Here is an 18437-nt window from a genome sequence, read left to right as displayed (position 1 = left end):
CATATTCACTGACGGGTTGGATGTATGCAGTTTTCTCTTTGTATGCAGAGGGATGGGCATTCATCTGCCCTCCTGACAATATAAATAGAAAGATGTTCTTATAAATGTAAACAAAACTTATAAGAGTAGCCAAATTTAAAGGACTCTGTGTTAGGGAAAAAAAAAAAGAAAAGAAGTCGTCCAAGCCTGAAACAGACACTTTACTAAAAGAGGCCAAAACATTTACTGGTTGACACGCTTCTTGTTGCTTACCATAAATTAGACGGAGTTAGTAAGAAGATCATAAGCTTCCCATCATTAAGTGGTGACCCGGCATTAACAGGGACGACATCCTCTGGCTTAAATTGGCAAAATGGGAGTTTCAGTGTTTAACACGTTTATTGGTATGCTGAGCTTGTTGCTAAGAAACTAGTCAAGGGTCCAAGCCTAGAGAGGGGTCTTAATGTGGAGAGACTGGCTGACACCAAACGGAAACCATTTCTCATCCTGGCTGTTAATGGAAAACGTGTGAAGATGAGAAGTGACACGGGGTCAAAGAAATTCAGCGTGCCCGTAATCGGGAACAGAAACTGCGATTCTTGAGAGCGCTTCAAGGAAATCAAAAGAATTTATAGCCTTCTGTAAGTGGAGGAAATCAGTATTTCCTTTACCATAAACTATGCTTGAAGTTTAAGAATAGAAGGTTGTAGAAACTAAAGACCAGAAATTTAAATGGAAGGAAACTTTATTAGATCAAACCCCTGTGGATACTTAACCAGCATTTAGCTTTTTTTTTTTTCTTTTTGCAACAGCAAAGCAATTAAAAAAAACAAAAAAAAACTTTTTTTTAATGGTAGCCACCATACTGTAGACACAAAGACCATAACCTACCCCATTCTACTACAGCTTAATCAATAAGTGGACACATTACTGACATTCACACTTACATACATTGCATACTTACCATTTCAAAAACAGCCTTTATTTAAATAAGTAGGATTAATTAATAAATATTAGAGTATTTTATCAATAAGTGGGTGGACTGTTTTTTTTTTCTTAAAAGAAAAAAAATATATGTATATAAATGATGCATTTATGTGCCCAGTTAAGAAAAGACATTTAGATGTACATAATATAAAAATCTGGATAACAACACTTCAAGAGACAAGCACAGAAATGTACGCAGCTTTCCCCACTAAGAAGTAAAGTTAGATGTAGAAATATAGTTCTAAAGTGCATCTGTTTTAAGACTTGTCAAAGGAAGTCAACAGCGGTCCTATCGGGAAATAAAATAATAAAGTAACAAAACGTGCAGCAGATATAGAGGAAAACCTACCTACATGCATGCAAAGTTTATTTTAAAGACAAAAAGGAATAAACTAAGTAAGAAATACAAAAGATATTTTCACATTGTCAAGAGGTGATAATTAGTTCTGTGCCATTTCAGTCCACTCTTGAGTGTTCCACACTTGATTATACAGAGTATTTATTAAAATTTTAAGTAACCTTGGCAGAGTAAAACAAAAATAAAAACAAAAAAAGCACACAGTGGTGTAAGTGTTTCTCTTTTAAATGCATTTGCAGTACATTTTCTCCCTCTCGGTTTGTCAGAGTTGTCCTCCTCCTGTTTGTCCCTTGTAAGTGGTGGCGGGCTCTGTGGTTTAGATCTTAGGCAGCTTGGGAGCACTGATAAGAGGGTTGGTCTCTTGCAGAAACCGTCGCCCTGCAGTCTTGTAGTCATAAGAGCAGTCGTGCGTCTCGGCGTAACGGTGAGTGGCACAGAAATTGTTTCCACACCTAGAAAAGTGAAGACATTCAAATGCGTTTGAAAAAAAAAAAAAAAAAATTGCCTTTAACTTTCATTTTCTCATCGTTTCTTAATTTAATGTACTTTTTTTTTTTTTTGCAAGGTACACCTTTATCTACACAAAATGGAAAATATTTTAGGACCATGAAAACTTTAAATATTGAAAGTATGAAACTTCAGGCTTCCAGTAGTAAAAACAAAAAAATATAACACGAAGCACTTTCACCTGGATCCATTTTCTGGTGGACTTTTGTAAAAAAAATAAATAAATAAAATAAAATAAAATGTGTGTATGTGTGTGTAGTGGGAACTTTAGTTCACCTTAAGGGTTTAAGCCAGATCAGCCAAGGTAGCTGCAGCTGTTAGTGTTTTCTTTCTGTGGAAATGTCTGTCAATGTCCCCAGATCTCATTAAACTAATAGCTCCTCTTTCCAAACAATCCTGCATGTTTAGCTAACGTAATTAGTTTATTTTTCCTCTGTTGGAGCCAAATGGCACAGTGATGAAGGTCTTCTGAATGTCAGTCAGCAGTCTTCACCCGGACTGTGAAGCCAGACTGAGAGACGGTTTAAAGGCTCAGCAAACCTTTGCAGATGTTTGAGTTAATTAGTTGATTAGTTTGCGACACCATGAGTTTCCAATAATTTACTTTTTTCCACCAATGACTTAGAATTTCTTGTTTTCATTATCTTTAAGCCATAGTCATCACAATTACATGGAACAGGCCTGGAACATGTCACTCTGTGTGATGATTCTAGAAAATATGAGTTTCACTTTCTGAGATGACCGGGAAGAAATACTGCGCTTTTCTGCAACATAATAGTTTTTAAATGTACATTACTTTATGAAAACAAATTTAATCAGACGTTTCTAAAACTGCTTCTGTCCTGGGTGTTACTTTTTTCCCATGTTTTTTTTTTTTTTTTTTTTTTTTTTGTGTGGGTTTAATTTCCATCATGGAAATGAATATAACCATTGTGGGCAAAAAGCTGAAACATAGCCACAATCCAATATTTGTTTCAATATTTTATTTCAGGTTTGTAAATCAAATTCCACTGCTGCTTGTTTAAATCGACGCTATTCTGCCTTTTTTTTTTTACAAATGAGAATAAACACCAAGACTTTCTGAACACAACTTGGTGCACGATGTTTGCAAATTACTAAAGCAAAAGGCAAGATATACGAATTAATGCTATGAAATGACAAAACCAATAACTTTTGAAACAAAACGCCCATTTTCCTTCGACATGGCAGCAAATCGAAGGGATCAAGGGAAGGACAGCTTTGTACAAAAAGGGTTTGCCTCAAGGACAGGGGTGAAAGAAAGATTTACAGTCAAGCAGCAAGTGTTTAAATCGAAAACAGAAATGAATCTGGGCCATTTACCTGCATTCGTAACTGGTGGCTAGTCCAGTTTTTTTGCCGCAAAGGAAGCAGTGCTTTGAGCTCTTTTTCTTGGAGCCAGTGGGGGCCTTGACTGGAGGTAGGTGGTACGTTGGAGTGCCTGAGAGTAAAGTTAGGATGTTAGCTGCTCGTCAGAGTAAAATGAACCACCTCAAAAAACGAAATGTGATAAAGTCTCGGCCGTGCGGTCTTTTTAAAAATTACTTCATGTAAAGTCTACAATCATGCACAGCTTGAAACGATGACATTAGACCAGCTTAACTCCATTGGTTAAAACACCGTGATTCAACTAGTAGGAGCCAATTCAATTTTAGAGCGATTTTTAAATGCATGCAAATGAACATAACATTTTAAGTGCTTCCTTGTTGAGGATGACATATTTGCGAATTTATTTTTTGGCTTTAATTTGCACGATCAAAAAAAAATCACTCCGACTTCAAATGAGCACCTACTAGATCTGTCGCAGTAAAATGATGCAAAATAGTGACTGATAAAAACAACAATATGCATATCTGTCTCTTCAGAGCTTTCAGGCATCGTGAGAAATGAAAGCAGCAGTTTCCTTCAGCTGTAAACAGGAAGAATAGATGTTGACAACACAAACTAAAAACTGATAACTGCAGTACATTCATCTCAGTGCATTCAGGTAAAATTATCTCATTACAGATTGCTTTTTTTGATTATTTATTCCCTTGTTTTTCAGTGCAAGCTAAATATCTACTCAATATCAATCCGCAAAAACCTTAAAATAAAACACATTTCAACAAAATGAATTACTTCAGTGCAGCGGACCGTTTCTGTTTAAAGTCTGTATTTTTGTCAAGTGCTAGCATTTCAGTTTCAGTCGGTTTTAGACCAAACTTTAAATAAAGCTTGCATTGTAATGCATTAGTTGTAAGTTAAACTAGATTTAGACATGTTCTTAAACATTTCCATAATATCTTTGTCTCAGTTTGGAAACATAAAAATGCACACAAACCAAAGAAACCCGACAGACTAAAGTTAAAAAAAAAAAAAAAAAGAGAATTTACCAGAGAAAATATTTGCGGAAGCTGTGGGGGATTCCGGTAAATACAAATAAAACTGGAAGCGCCTTCATCAAAGAAAGCATAGCAAGGTTGCAGGCGAGCCAGATGGAGGGCAGCTGGCTGTGGATGGGATTTCTATTTTTCTGGATATTCACCTGTTCGTCACATTGCTTCTGCAACCACAATTCTTTGAACAACTGCAGCACCAAAGGTTAGGTTTAATACTTTGCTTTTCAGCAGACTCAATTTTATTATTCAGTCCAAGGTTCCTTCTATGTACACAGAGAAACTGCCAAGACCACCAGCTCACCAATCTCTTCCCACAGTGGAGAAGACTCAAACTTAGATATAAATATGCACATTTGGTTTAAATGCCAGTTTAAATAAAGTCAAGCAGAAGAAAAGTTGTGAAAAACCATTTAAAGAGGGAACCATGTGTTCATTCAGGCTCCTCCAACAGAGCTGTAGTTTGGCAGCCTGCTTCGCATCCGACTTTTTCCAGGAATGAAAATGAGCATTCTGCTACAGGAAGTCGATTTGTACCTGCCTTGAAGGCATTTCATCAAACTGTTGAAACAGTGAACTGATCCTTAGCTGCTTTGAGCTGATAGCATGAAGGCTGAATGCGATGCAGAAAAGATGCACCGTTTTATCCCGAGCTTTCAATCATCTGTCGTGGAACGTGCAGTTTCACAGCAGCGTTTTGGAAATCTCACAGTTAAGGTTAAGTGCCTATTGTAGAGGACACAAGGGGACTGATTTTAAGACTTCATAGAACTGCAATTACTTCATGATCAATTGCAGATCATTCTGTCTTAGATTAGGAAACGCTCCTCGACAGACATTGGAAAATAGTGACCAGGCCATACAGGATTGAATGTTTCCTCTGCTTCCAATTAAATAATGTTCAGCTGCAAACAGGATGAAGGCCAGAAAAATATATTTCAAAGTCTACTGTTGTTCTTAGAGAAATTAGACCCAACCTAAATCAGTGCTGCAACAAAAATGGGAAAATCTATTTGGCCACAGAACTCTGACTGGAGCATCTGCACACAAGTCCTAAAACATGAATGTAAAATTAAGGAAATCACGCACAAAATCAGAGTAACAATTCGGAGTTAAAAATAAAAGAAACCTATTATTTTAATTAAAATATGGCAGCATTAAAAACACGGTACAAGATATGGACTTAGTAACAAACTGTTTTTTTCTGGGAGTCTCCAAGAGCTAAGTGGTTGCTCGCACATTTTTCCACAAGTGAAGGAAATCTACCTTACCTAATGTCCCAAATGAACTCATGACTCCTCCAGCTGATGCAAGACAGTTACTGGTCTGAAGACAAAGCAAGGACAAAATATGCACAAGTAAAAAATATACACAAATACACAATTTAATATTTTTGTGATTTGATTTGTTCTATAAGTCATTTATCTCATGCTGTATGATATCAGCAAAACATTCAGTTAGGATTACATTACTGAATATTGTTATATTGATTGAAAATAACCAACACTTCATTTAGTCTTTGTTTTCCTCCCTTTTATCATGATTTTTAGCATGTAGATGAATCCAACTGGATACAAAGTGAGATGCGTTGTTGACCGTGATTTACAATATTCTACTAAATACTACCCCGAGCAGCCCTTTGAAATCTCAACTTTGCCCCCCTTTTGATAATTTGATGACAATTTTGGCTTTATATATTGTGCAGCTCCAAATTTCTCTCTATAACTCATGAAAACACTTTTCTAGACAGTGGGTGGGGGTGTGGGGGGGGATTGAGCATTTTATCCAAATGTTACCACTTACACCATAAAAAGGGCAAATACACAAAGTTAAGAGAACAGCTAAAACACATGGTCTTTTAAAATGAACTAAAGTTGCACGGCTGCTGATGATTGTGTGAACTCACCCTATAAGAAGCTGCAGCTCGGCGCAGTGGCGACATTGGTCTAAAGAGGTCTTCCTGAAGAAACTTGTTGGTGGGGATGGATGGCAGCCTGGAGCCAAGGCCGCTCTGTCCTGAGGCAGTGGCTGCAGGAGGTAAGGTCAGTGCAAAGCCCAGACTCTCTGCAAGGCCGTCTCTGCTGCTGCTGTCTGGAGCCCTGGTGGAGAGCGACGCAAAGAGCTCCGCGTTGTTCAGAGACCCTAGTGGCTCCTTACAAGCTTGGTTTACCATCTTAGTGATGCCTCTCGCTTCCCTCTTAGAAATGAGCTCTGGCCGTTTGCCAGGTGACTCTACTTTAACGCCGCGAAGGCGTGCTGGATGAGCCGCTAGGGAGGCTGGAGGATGGGGGGACGTGCTGCCCGACTTCGGCGAGGATTGTGCTTGTAGGTTGGACTGTATGCAAAGTGTTGAGTCAAAAGGCTGAGAGAGGAGTCTGGTTGCTGAAGGCGAGGGGGAGGCAGGTAACGGAGAGGGGGTGCCGATATGTACCGACGTGCCAAGCTGGGTTCCATCAGCTCTGCTGGCGAGTCCGTCGCTTGTGCCAAGAGTCCAGGGGCAGAGAGTCGAGGTGGAGTGCGGCAGCTGGTGCTGAGCCCCCACGTCAATGGTCTGGTGACCTCCCTCATGCTGAATGGACATATCCAAGCTCAGAGGGTCAGAGAGTTCTCCGAACGACGCCCCGGGCTGTGCTGGTACCACAAGTCCAACCGGCTCCTCCAGTATACTCAGCCCGACTGCCTCCACTGACGGCTCAACGGGGTCAAAAGGGGATTCGCTAGCCCCTCTAGTGCAGAGCGGTGGGAGCTGAGGATAAACGCAGTCTTTCATCAATCTGCTGCCAATATCCATTCGAGACACTTTCGGAGGAGGGCGGATTTTTGCAAACGGCGGGCACGCCTCCCAGGGTTCCTCCTCCTGAAGCATGTAACATGAAGACGAAGAAAAAGAAGGAGGAGACCGTCTGTGGACGGTGACGTGGGCAGAGGTTGCAGCAGCAGGGGGAGGAGGGGGGTCAGCAATTGGAGGCAGTGGGGCATTTGTCTGCCAAGGCTGGTTGATCTGTGGGAGGGAGCGAAAGAGGCGATGAAGGTGTTGTGTGCTGGGAGGTCCAAGAGAGCTGGGGCCAGGATGTGGCTCAGCAAGCGCCAGCGGCGTTACTTTAACAGACTTCTGGAAGAAGACAGAGAAAGACGGGTTTCCAAATGTTAGCAGATGATCGTTAAACGTCAATGCGTTACACAGTTTGACATCCTGCACTACATGGAAATGCTACCGAAGCTCCGTTTTTCTCTGTGAGGCTCTATGCTTCTATCATAATGTCAGCAGACGATTTATATCGCTGCTTAATTACAGCAAAACTTAAAGCGGTAACAATGTTGTAAATAATTCAGTTCCCTTCTCATAAAAATCGACAGATAATGAACAAAGTTTACATCAGTAAACCTCAAATGTCCGAAGCATCATCACATATGAAGTCACAGCAGAACTTTTATATTTGAAGTTCTCTTGATTAATCTGCTTACTTTAATATTTTACAATCAGAGATATATACAAAGTATGACGTTTCCACACCTAAAAAAAAAAAATGCATGAGAGAAAAAAAATATTAACATTTAGATAGGTTTTCTGACCTTTTTATTAAGGTTCATGTCTTCCATCTTGGCTTTAAGCAGCTTCATTTTGGTCATGGTGATTGAGTTCTCCAGGCAATGCTGTGCAGCTGCTGAACTTTCTCCATCCTCCTCAGCGTACACATTGTACACTGAGCCACCACTGAAACACATGGCGAGCAGTCATTTTATTTTTTTAATAATGCAGAGTTTCATTTATGTTTAACCAAGTCAGCAGCAAAAGCAGTCAAAAATCCCGACCCATGTAAATTGATATTTTTAACTCTTGACCTTCCTAAAGTATAGAACAGGGGTGGGCAACTCCAGGCCTCGAGGGCCGCTGTCCTGCAACTTTTAGATGCGTCTCAACTTCAACACACCCGAGTCAAATAATGAGGTCGCTAGCAGGACTCTGGAGAACCTGACTGCACTTAGGAGGTGATTCAGCTGTTGGATTCAAATGTGTTAGACCAGGGAGACATCTAAGAGTTGCAGGACACCGGCCCTCGAGGTCCAGGATTGCCCACCCCTGGTATAGAAGCTTTATAACTGTAGTCAGTATTGGGTTTCAGTCAACTATTTAATGAGCTTCCACCCAAATAGCATTTGGATGGATTCAAATGGCACTAAAACAATAAAACCAACCTTAGAGACTCGGAGAGGGGAGTCAGGGTCCCGTCTCCCCTGTCAACCACTCGGAAGAAGCTCAGTTGGTCGCCCTCGCGATACACAACAAAGGTGACCTGCTTATTTGTTTGGTTCTTGTCCCAACCGTCCTCCTTTGTGCTCTCCATCAGATCAGCCACTTCCTTGATAGGATCCTCCAAGGTTACTTAAAAAAGAAGCAAGAGGAGAAGGATTCTGTGATTAAAAATAGGAGCGCGTCTACTCAAATAGTTAAGATTTCTTTTTAAATGCCATACCCCTCCTGGTGTTAATTGGGCCTCCCCTCATGGCCAAAACAAGCTTCAATGTGCAGCCCTCTGCAATTCTGCAACAGTAGATGCCAGATTTAATATGCCTACAAAAAAAATTCCACACATTCGCGCCAAACGCTCTGACTCAAAGCAGAAATTCCAAGAGGCGGGATAAGATCTGGAGGAACCTAGGTGGGAATTTTACAGGGGAAGATGCTCTATTCCACTCCTGCAAGCCTAAATGCGTGCTGCAGTATGATAAAGGAACCTGGTAAGATTCCACAACAGGCTGTTCATGTGGAAAATTAAGTGGCACGCATAACAATACAATCAGCTGCACCCAGCAGAGAACTGAAGGTTGCATGCTGCAAAATGATCAAAGTGGAAGAGCAAGTTCTCTAAATGTCCTCATACGGGGCTGCTCTACAGCTCTGGCTTATTTATATGTGAAACTATAAAGATTCACACTCCACCCATAACAGCACAAAAGGTTTTTTTTGTTTGTTTTTTTTTTAAATACATCTGGCAAATGACTAACTGTACAGAGATTAGGAAGTTTAGGCACAGGCGTCAGGGCTCCAAATGACAGGAAGTGTTGATTTACCCATAATCATGTAGACAATGATCATCATCCAGCTCAACATTGTTCCAGATAAGATGCTGCTGTGCAACAGGGATACCTTTATACAGTCAGAGAGAGGGGAGGAGAGAGAACAACCAAAGTTCACAAGGATCCGTTCATGTTTCATTTGCTAGTTTGACTAATGGAGGAAGGCCTTCAGAAATAATGATACATGACTCATGCCTGCCCCCTAAAGACAAAATATGGTATCTCCTGAAAAAGCCAACATGAAAACAGAAACGATCTCCTACATTCACAATTGAAAAGTTAAAGTTATGTAATTAAAAAAAAACATATCTGTAAAAATTAAGCTTTTAAATAAACCAGGGTGGCTGGGCACACTTAAAAACTAAAAACGTAACAATTATCTACAAGCTGAGAGTCCAGAACACACAGTTTGAAATGAGATTGAGTGTGTGCACGATCGGGAAGCCCTCTGTGTGGGTGAACTCCTGACTCCATGCTGGGGGTAAGACTCAGTCTCAGGAAGCGAACAGTGGTTGCTTCATTGCCGAGCGGCGTGCGCTGCGAGAGACATCTTAAAGATCTCACACACAGAGAACTTTGTACTTTTTCTTTACCAAAACTGAAAACAGCTGGGAGGAGTCAAGAAAGAAGGCGATGCACTACAACAACCTGTACAGGTCAAAAATAATCAGCACATAAATTCAATAGATTTCTAAAAACACCCTAAATAGGCCAAACAAATTGAATTTAGATATTTGATTAAAATACTTTTAATGTTGCAATTTCCTTTTTATTCAAGAAAAGAACCCCCTGCTTTTTTATAGAACTGTGAGGCAAACATTTATGTTAGATTTCGAATTGAGACATGCGAGCCATAATGACAGTACCTACTCGTACGATTGGTGGACCACCATGTGCTCACACAACTTGCAGTGCATTAAAAATACAAAACATGTTCAAACCTGAGAAGGTGCAAGTATAAGAGAAGCAAATTTACAACACATGGAAGGGGGGGGGGGAGTACCTCAGACTACTTTTGAAAGGTTGAAACCTGACTTTATCTCCAGCCAATAAATTGTCAAACTACAAATTACATTTCAGATGAAACTGAATAACCATTTCACATAACTCTGATCCAATTTAACATCGCAAGAAAAGCAAGGAAAACAGGAAAAATATATATCCAGTGGAACACTCGTGTTCTTTTCATTATCCGAGTTTTGAAACAGATGATCCAAGAGCTATAATTTATACTTGGAGGAATAAAATAACACATTTTCTGAAAAGCAGACTGAGTGAGCTTTGTACCTTCCAGCCTCTGGATCTTCGCTTTGACTGAAACGACAGCTTCAAAGGGCAAGACGCGCAGCTCAAAACAAGTTCCCGTCAGGGTTTCTATGAAAAGCTCCATAGTGTCATAGAAGGGAAGCTTATACTGAAAAGCTCCCACGCTGTCGTCATTAAAGAAGGGGGGCTCCTTCCTGTTGGTCATCGTGGGAGAAAAGGCAGACGCACTTCAGAGGGTTGACGGAGCGGTGAGGCTAACCCACGGAGACGGAGAGGGGGACTGCTTACTCCACTCGTTACAGACACGCATCATGAAGGACGACTTCAGCTGCAAAGTAGAGGCAACAAACAAACATCTGTCACAGTGTGCAGGGAGGCCCATGATTTTATTAAGTGTGAGTGTCCAAAAGGTTCTAAATGAACCTGGTAGAAAGCGACGCACCAATTAGTCAGTAATTAAAGAAAAACAAACAAAAAAAAAAAAAAACAGGGAGACAATTTTCCTGCGATATCATTTGACCAATGGTGCAACTGAAAATGTCCACTTCTTTTAGTTTGAAGATAAACACTGATTGACACATTTCAGTTCAGTATAAAGGTATTGTACTGAACTGATACAATCCAAGTGAGATCCGGTTTCACTTGGATTTTGTAACCACTCAGGGTACTTGCAGCATATTTGCGTTTTTTTCCTGTTAAATGTGAAAAGTCACTTAATTTTACACTTAAAATTTAAGAAGTTTATCCACCTACACTTGTGTATGCTAAAGAATGTGTCATTCACTTAGAAATCAATACAACAGACTTTAAGGAGAGCCGTAAACCTGCTCAAAGTCTGTGCATCTCTGTACCTAAGCTCATTCAGCTGAGGTTTTCTCAATTATATAGTTTAGGTCCTTCATTTAATGCTTAAACACTTACTAAAGAATATGTAATTAAAAAAAAAAAAAAAAAAAAAAAAAAAAAGAATCACTCTGAAGAGTCATTTATAGGATAGAGAAATTTAAACTGTTGGTCAACTCTGGATGCAACAGGATGCAAATTTCTCATTAAACCTTCAGCAAAGTATTAATGTCTTTGGCCAAAATTCAAGAAGATCAGGTGTGCTACATAAGCTCACTGGTGGTATTACGTGTCCAATGACTCACCTAACCCTCTGACAGATTATCGTGCGTCTCTTAAATTAAACAATGTACTACATGATATAAACTGTAAGGACAGTAGACCAGAACACCCACACGTTCCATTTAGTTTGAGTCAAACAAAATGTTAACATTTGAAATTAGACGTACGCATGCTCAACTCATTTGATTGCAAAAGGATGATTACATTTTTAAATAAAGTACATTATCTTGGTCCAATATATCTTGCTAAATAACTGTCCAGATGCAATAAACCTAAAAGTAGAGAGGCACCAATTAATGACAGATAAATAATAAATACTGGAAAAATAAATACATAATCATCCCTCATTCCTTATTAAACATCAAAACTTTTAAAATGTGTGCAATGAAATAATTTAGCATCCATTCATTGGTTCAAAGTCCCAATGGCGCGATATGGCAGCCTTGCTTCTGTCAGACTGCACCAGGGCAGCTGTGGCTACAATCCAGTAGCTTCCATCATCAGTGTATGAATGAGTGTGTGTGTGTGTGTGTGTGAATAAGAATGACAGATTTCATTGTACAGCACCTTTGAGAACCCTATGAGTGTTGAAAAGCAACATACAAGTCTGATGTCAATTTCATTCAGTATTTGCTCATTAAAACTGCACAGTGTATTGAATCACAACTGTCATAACATCAGTATCAAGGTGTTGCTTGGAAGCCATATTTAGTAGGCCGTTAGACATCGTGAACCATGCATTTAAAGTCTCTATGCCAATAATATAGTTGGTCAGTTGTGTGGTGCTTGACTCTCCTTATTGCCCACATCTTGTCTAGATTTTGGTCACAAGATTTAGATAGGAGTGTGTCTAAAAAGTGCTAAAACTCTTAAGTGAGAATATGGCAGCGCAGGAAAGAAATGCATATTTAAATGAGTGGCTAAGGAAAAATGGGTTAATTTCAACTGATAGTAATGTTTTACCATGCCTGAGAGGTTTTGAAGTACTGTACAACATTAACAAAAAGTTAACAGTTACACTTTTAAAAAGTACATAAATATAGCTTTAGAACTTTAAAACAGCAGCAGAAAGCATAACGCAAAAGAAATGGCATCATGTCCTGTAAAATACCTTAATTTTGGAGCCCTTTTAACTTTTAAGGTAACGTGATTTAAAAACTTGTAAGAAAAAGAAAATATTTTTTTTTTAAGTGATTAGAACACATTCTTCTGATAGAGAAACAAATGAAACCAAATACTGTAGAATAACTTTGTGCTAGATTGTCTCTGTGGTGGGACGAGGCCTCAGATATGTCACGGTCGCTGTTGAGCTGAAACAGGCCCACTCTCTAAAGAACAACGTTGGTCAACTTACAAATAACTACATCCGTTATTCGCTCAAGCGGCATTTACCGACGATACAACGAAAATACAGGGCTTGGCCGCAGCGCAAAAGCCGAAGCCACAGGCTAGGTGGGAGGAGGACATAAAAATGTTGCTAGCAGTAAAAAAAAAAAAAAATGGAGATGAATGGAGTTCAAACCGTGTCATTGTTATTTCAGAACTCAGCGTCTATAGAAACATTTCACCCGGGCATTTTTTAAACGTGCAGTCTTTCACTTGGTTACTTTTAACTCTGAATTTAAATTAACATCGTCATTCAACCCCACTTACCAGTAAGTCCCATCTAGCCGTCGATGCTACAGGCGTTAGCTTCCGTTGCCATGTTAGCCAACAACTCAAACAATGGCTTCCCTTCACGGGCTGCTGCTAGGCTACATTCAACACTGGCTTCGACTCAGTCCTTCTCCTGGAGCCGTTTAGGGCGAAACTGCCTTTAAAACTGAGCAACATCACGTGTGACCGCAAAACTTAATCACAAAACGGAGCAAAATATACTAATCGGTGAGCGTCGCCGTTGTGTGCTGGTTGGCGACATCTTTTACCTGTCAAAAGGGGGCTGAACAACACCTACGTGACTCACAAATGATTGATTATGAAACGAACCAATAGAACGAGGCAAAGTGGGCGGGACATCAGTTTGTTTTTATTATTGGGATGTTGATAAACATGGTGATAAAAAATATTTTAAAAATAACCTCTGCCACTTTGGCAAATAATCTATCACAACGCACACAAACCCTGAAAAAAAAAATAAAAATAGTTAAAAAATATTTTGTTTTTAAAGCGTAATGTACATAGTCTCAAAGAGGAAGAACACCTCAATGAATTAACATTTCAATAAATTAACATTTATTGAGGTGTCCTTCCTTTCCTCTCTTTGAAAGTAAGTAAATAAATGTTAATTTATTGAGGTGTTGAGATATTTACGTCTGTTTTTATTTCTCTCTGAAAAAGTAGGTGCTTTAATTTTACTTGAAGATGAATCTTTTAACCCAATAAACAAATATCAACAAAATACCCCTTTACACATATGTTGTTTTAACCCTTTTGAAATATTTCAGTGAGATGCTTCTTGTTTCCATCTGCTAATCTCTGACCACTGAGGAACGTTTGCCCCACTCCTCACTTTCAGCTGTGAAATGTATGAGGGGTTTCTTGGAATACAGACTGTTTCAAGTCACACCACAGCATCTCAGTGAGATCAAGATTTGAGCTTAGACTTTTTGTTTCTTAATTCTAAGCCAGTCTTTATGATGTTCTGACTTATTGTGTGTTATTGCATGGTTCAGTGCTACAATAAAATAGTCAAATTTTTCCCGGTCCCACATGGTATTAATCATACTGGTGAGGTGGCCAGGTGCGGCAAACCCTCCCTGTGACACTGCCAAATCCATGCTTCATAGTTGCTATGAGGCTTTTTCCTGGAATGCTGTCTTTGGTTTCAGGTGCACGACAAGTTCAAATTCAGACTCACCTGTCCTCAGAAACATGACTTGTAAAGGTTCTGGTCTTCGTCTATGTTTTCTGTGGCAAACCTTAGTTTGGTCATTGGATATCAGCCAGAAAGAAAATGATTTCCTCCTTAGTCACCTTCATGACCAAATGTCATGAAGGTCTTCAACTTGTAGACTATTTTTTGTGTGTGTGTGGAATAGTTTTCCCAGTTCTTTTTTTTTTAGTTCTTTCTTAGTAGACTTAGGTCAGACAGCTCTTTGGGTCTTAACATTCACCCTCTCTTCAATACAGTAAGCTTGATATCTGAGTTTTAACCTTATCTAAAATGTTCCCCGTTCTTATCATGTGCACCTGTGTCTGATTTTAGCAATGTTAAGAGAACATGAAAGTCCGTATCTATTCCCTTCCACAAATGGCATTTTAAATTACATTTATTTTTGCTTGTCATCCATGTGTGGAAATGTTAGAAAACCACACAGACTTTCTTGATTTTAATGTTTACTGCTCATATAAAAGACTAAAGAAACTATTTATTGTATTCAACAAATGACAAAATACTGCCTTGCTCTGGAGTTAAAACAAGAAAATCAACGATTGAGCTGGAAATAATCACACATAATTCAGGTAAAATATGTTTCATTTTAGTCATTAAAAAAAGCATCGTCTTTATCATCACAGTCAAAGTTAGGAAATGGAGGAAATTCTTAATAAAAACATTGTCAAAATTGACTAAGACAGTCAGAATGATATGGCACAAACCTAAAGACATAACATCTCACGTGGCAAAGCCAAACAAATCAATATAATTTCTGCAGGCCTCAAGACTAAGCATAATGTATGCTTATAAAGTGCTATTATGTAATATAAACACTAAACAGTTATATTAGTTATGATGCCAGGATAATTTTGAAACTCCGTTGAAAGATGAATGAAATCGTATTAATTACAGTCTTTGTCAGACAAAAATAAGCCACATACTGATATGATGTTATATCAATAAATATTCTATCAACAGTGTATCATATCTTTTCTTGATCACTTAATGATGAAGCAAAACAAACAAACAAACAAAAAAAAATCCACAATTTTACAAATTCCAGGCCACTCCAAGACATCAATTCCCACCCAGAACGTTAAGTGGGTCATCAAATATGTTGCTGGAATCTGGTGCACTACTCGTTTCCTTGGCTGGTGGAGTTTTCTTTGATTTATCCGGAGCCTTCGGCACTGGCTTTGCTGTGCTTGTAAAAATGTCATCTTTGAAGGGCAGAGAGATATAACAATGTTAAAATACGACAAATAAAAGGTGAGCACCAAGCAACACAACTGATCTCCAGAAAGTATATGGTGGCATGCAAAAGTATTAAGTTTTGTATTTTTACATTTTGTCATGTTCAAACCTCAAACATATGTTATAGAGATTTAATATGGCAGATCTACACAAAGTAGTCCATCGTTGTTAGCAGTGGTGCCCTACACTTTGTTGCATAACCTAATTGTTGCTTTAAACTACTCAAGTTCTTCCCTGGCCTTTCTGATTTGTTTCTTAGTTTTTGTCATATTTGTTCTCCAATGTTCCCCAACAAGCCTTTGAGCCCTTCACAAATCAATTGGACTGAAATTAAATTACACATTTGCTAATTGCGTGACTTCCCACTTGTTTCACTAAATTTCATCCACTGGTATCGGAGTAAAAAGAGCTGAATAAAAATATATGCCTCACTTTTCAGACCTTATGACACTTATTTATCCCACATTTCATTATTACCCACTACCATGCTTTGGCTTAATCACACAAAAATCGCCATAAAATACACTGAAGTTTATGGTTATACTCTAAAAATGTGGAACACTTCGGAAAAAGCATTGTAAATGTGTGACGAACATCACTGTTGCTTACCCATGTCGTCATCAAATATAGACTTGGTCTCTCCCTTTAACTTGGACTTCGGTTTTGGTTTAAATGTGTCTGTCAGGTCAGCAAAAATGTCTACATTATCGTCAAACAAGGCAGCATCAATGCTTTTCTCTTTGAGCTTCTTGTCAACTTTAGGCACAATGGTGGCTTCGTCCTGTAACACAAATTCAGACAGGAAAAACGGGAATCAAATCCACCCTGATGGCACAGGTGATTCAATTACCACAAACAAAAAGGTAAACCTACCTGAAAAATGTCCTGTGTTGAAAAACTGCTGCCGTTCTTGATTTCTTTATTAGTTTTGGATGTGGCAGTGGCACTGCTGTTAAGTCCAAATAAGTCGTCATCGTCGTCTTCCATAAAGGGTGAGGCTTTAGCTTTCTGTGTTACTGAACGTGGCTTAACATTTTGGAAAAGATCATCAGTGTGCGTATCAAATATAGAGGAGAGTTGACTGGGATCTATATCCTTCTTCAGTCCTGCTCCACTACTGGCCTGTGGCTCGATGCTCTTGGGGGTCTCTCTGGGTGAGGGCTTGTTAAAGACGGTTTTAGGCCCAAAGAGACCATCTGAGCCAAAGAGGTCATCTTCTTCTAATGGTAGTTGTTTCTTTGTGCTGCTGCTGTCCTTACTGGAGTCTTTCGTTCCTGCTTTTGTCGATACTGGCAATGACAGCTCATTGGGTCTGGAAGAGCTTTGAGAGGATGAAGGCTGTGAAGACAAGGGCTTTGGTGAGTTTGATGCTTCGGACGACGAAGGTGATGTTGGGCTGACGGGCGCGAGGTTGGATTTGTCTGATGGGGGCAATGCTAAACTGGAAACACTGTGATTTGGAGCAAAAATATCTTCCCCTCCGCTCTGATCTGTGTCCCCCACCGACTTTTTGGCAGCCTGCTGCCTGGCTGCTCTGGACTGGGGTCTCCGAAGAGCCGAACCTTTTGCACGGCCCTGCAAGGGTAGGGAGATTTTAGCTACTTTCGGAGTAGATGGAGGTGAAGATAAAGAGACAACAGTGCAGAAAGTGCCAAACTCAAAACCCACCTTGTGTGCACTTTGCAGAGTCGTGACCTGGACTGGTGTATCAAAGCTCACCCCACCTTCGCTCTCTTCATGTCCTCCTATGGGGGTTGAAACAGGACTGGGGCTCAGGCTGGAGCTGGATACCCCAGAGGAAGAGCTCAGAGTCCCTGACATGCTGGAAAGAGCTCCCGGGAGCAAAGCAGCAGGGTTGATCATCAGACTGGCCTGGATGTATAAAAAAACAGTTGCAGTGATAGCTGTGTAGTTTCTTTTTAAGATGACACTACTTCAAGCAAGAAAATTTAGCATATGTACAGAACCATGAACTAATAGTACAGATTTGTATCACTTCTCTAACTAGTAAGTTCCTCTGTGTGGTTCAGAGAAAGGAGAAACCAGGACCGAGGATGGAAATGGTGCAAGAGAAACAATGAACAGCAAGAACTGCTGAAACTGCAAAGACCAGCAAGACATCTCTTCTTCATTAGTAAGATAAAATGACTGTTCAATTAGGACAGTCAATTTCAGCCAAGGTTTGGAAGAAGAATAGGAAGAATAGGAAAAAGCAGGTGAAAAAATATGTAAAGATCTTCCCCGAAGAGGAAAATAAGAGAAAAAAAATAGGTCAGTATTAAAGGCTTTTGATTCAGTTAAAAAAAATTAAATTACTTGAAGTTTCCCAATCCTTGATGAGGAATCTTTAGGTTTTACAGGGCTTGGTGCTGGTTTCTGTGTGGTCAAATTACAGCAGGATCAAAATTGTATCAAACATAGAATTTGTGTTTTATTTAAAAAAAAAAAAATCTTACAAATTGAGAACAGAACAAAACAAAAATAATGCTTCTAAATCAGTAAATAGTTGCCACAGTTTTGCAGTATCAAACTGAAAAAAAAAAAAAAAAAAAAAAAAAAAAAAAAAAAAAAAAAAAAAAAAAAATTTAAACCACATAAATTCACAAAAAAGCGC

General features: G+C 39.3%; 2 protein-coding genes across 3 annotated transcripts in view; both read right to left on the bottom strand.

The window, feature by feature from the left end:
- Nucleotides 1-706: 706 nt before the first annotated feature.
- zfand4 (zinc finger, AN1-type domain 4) lies at nt 707-13659 on the bottom strand. The gene is made up of 10 exons (XM_015045206.1): nt 13348-13659; nt 10591-10897; nt 9298-9373; nt 8700-8767; nt 8422-8608; nt 7798-7939; nt 6131-7336; nt 5496-5550; nt 3173-3290; nt 707-1776 (listed from the first exon to the last, which is right to left on the bottom strand). Exons 2-10 carry the CDS (start codon nt 10772-10774, stop codon nt 1641-1643), a joined length of 2172 nt encoding a protein of 723 aa, XP_014900692.1. The 5' UTR covers nt 10775-10897; nt 13348-13659; the 3' UTR covers nt 707-1640.
- Nucleotides 13660-15151: 1492 nt separating this feature from the next.
- washc2c (WASH complex subunit 2C) overlaps nt 15152-18437 on the bottom strand; it is a 16252-nt gene continuing 12966 nt past the window's right edge. For both annotated transcript variants that reach the window (XM_015045204.1, XM_015045205.1), the window contains exons 27-31: nt 18140-18199; nt 17492-17695; nt 16697-17398; nt 16433-16604; nt 15152-15789 (exon numbers count right to left, since the gene is read on the bottom strand). In XM_015045204.1, coding sequence (XP_014900690.1) covers nt 15647-15789; nt 16433-16604; nt 16697-17398; nt 17492-17695; nt 18140-18199 — 1281 coding nt within the window. In that variant the 3' untranslated portion in view covers nt 15152-15646. The remainder of the gene's footprint in view (nt 15790-16432; nt 16605-16696; nt 17399-17491; nt 17696-18139; nt 18200-18437) is intronic.

This window comes from Poecilia latipinna, unplaced genomic scaffold (assembly GCF_001443285.1).
Source record: "Poecilia latipinna isolate Pla-1442-1.1 unplaced genomic scaffold, P_latipinna-1.0 Scaffold713, whole genome shotgun sequence".
NCBI classification, from domain to species: Eukaryota; Metazoa; Chordata; class Actinopteri; order Cyprinodontiformes; family Poeciliidae; genus Poecilia; species Poecilia latipinna.
Note: the sequence above shows the minus strand (reverse complement) of the source record. Positions and strands in the feature narration are given on the sequence as shown.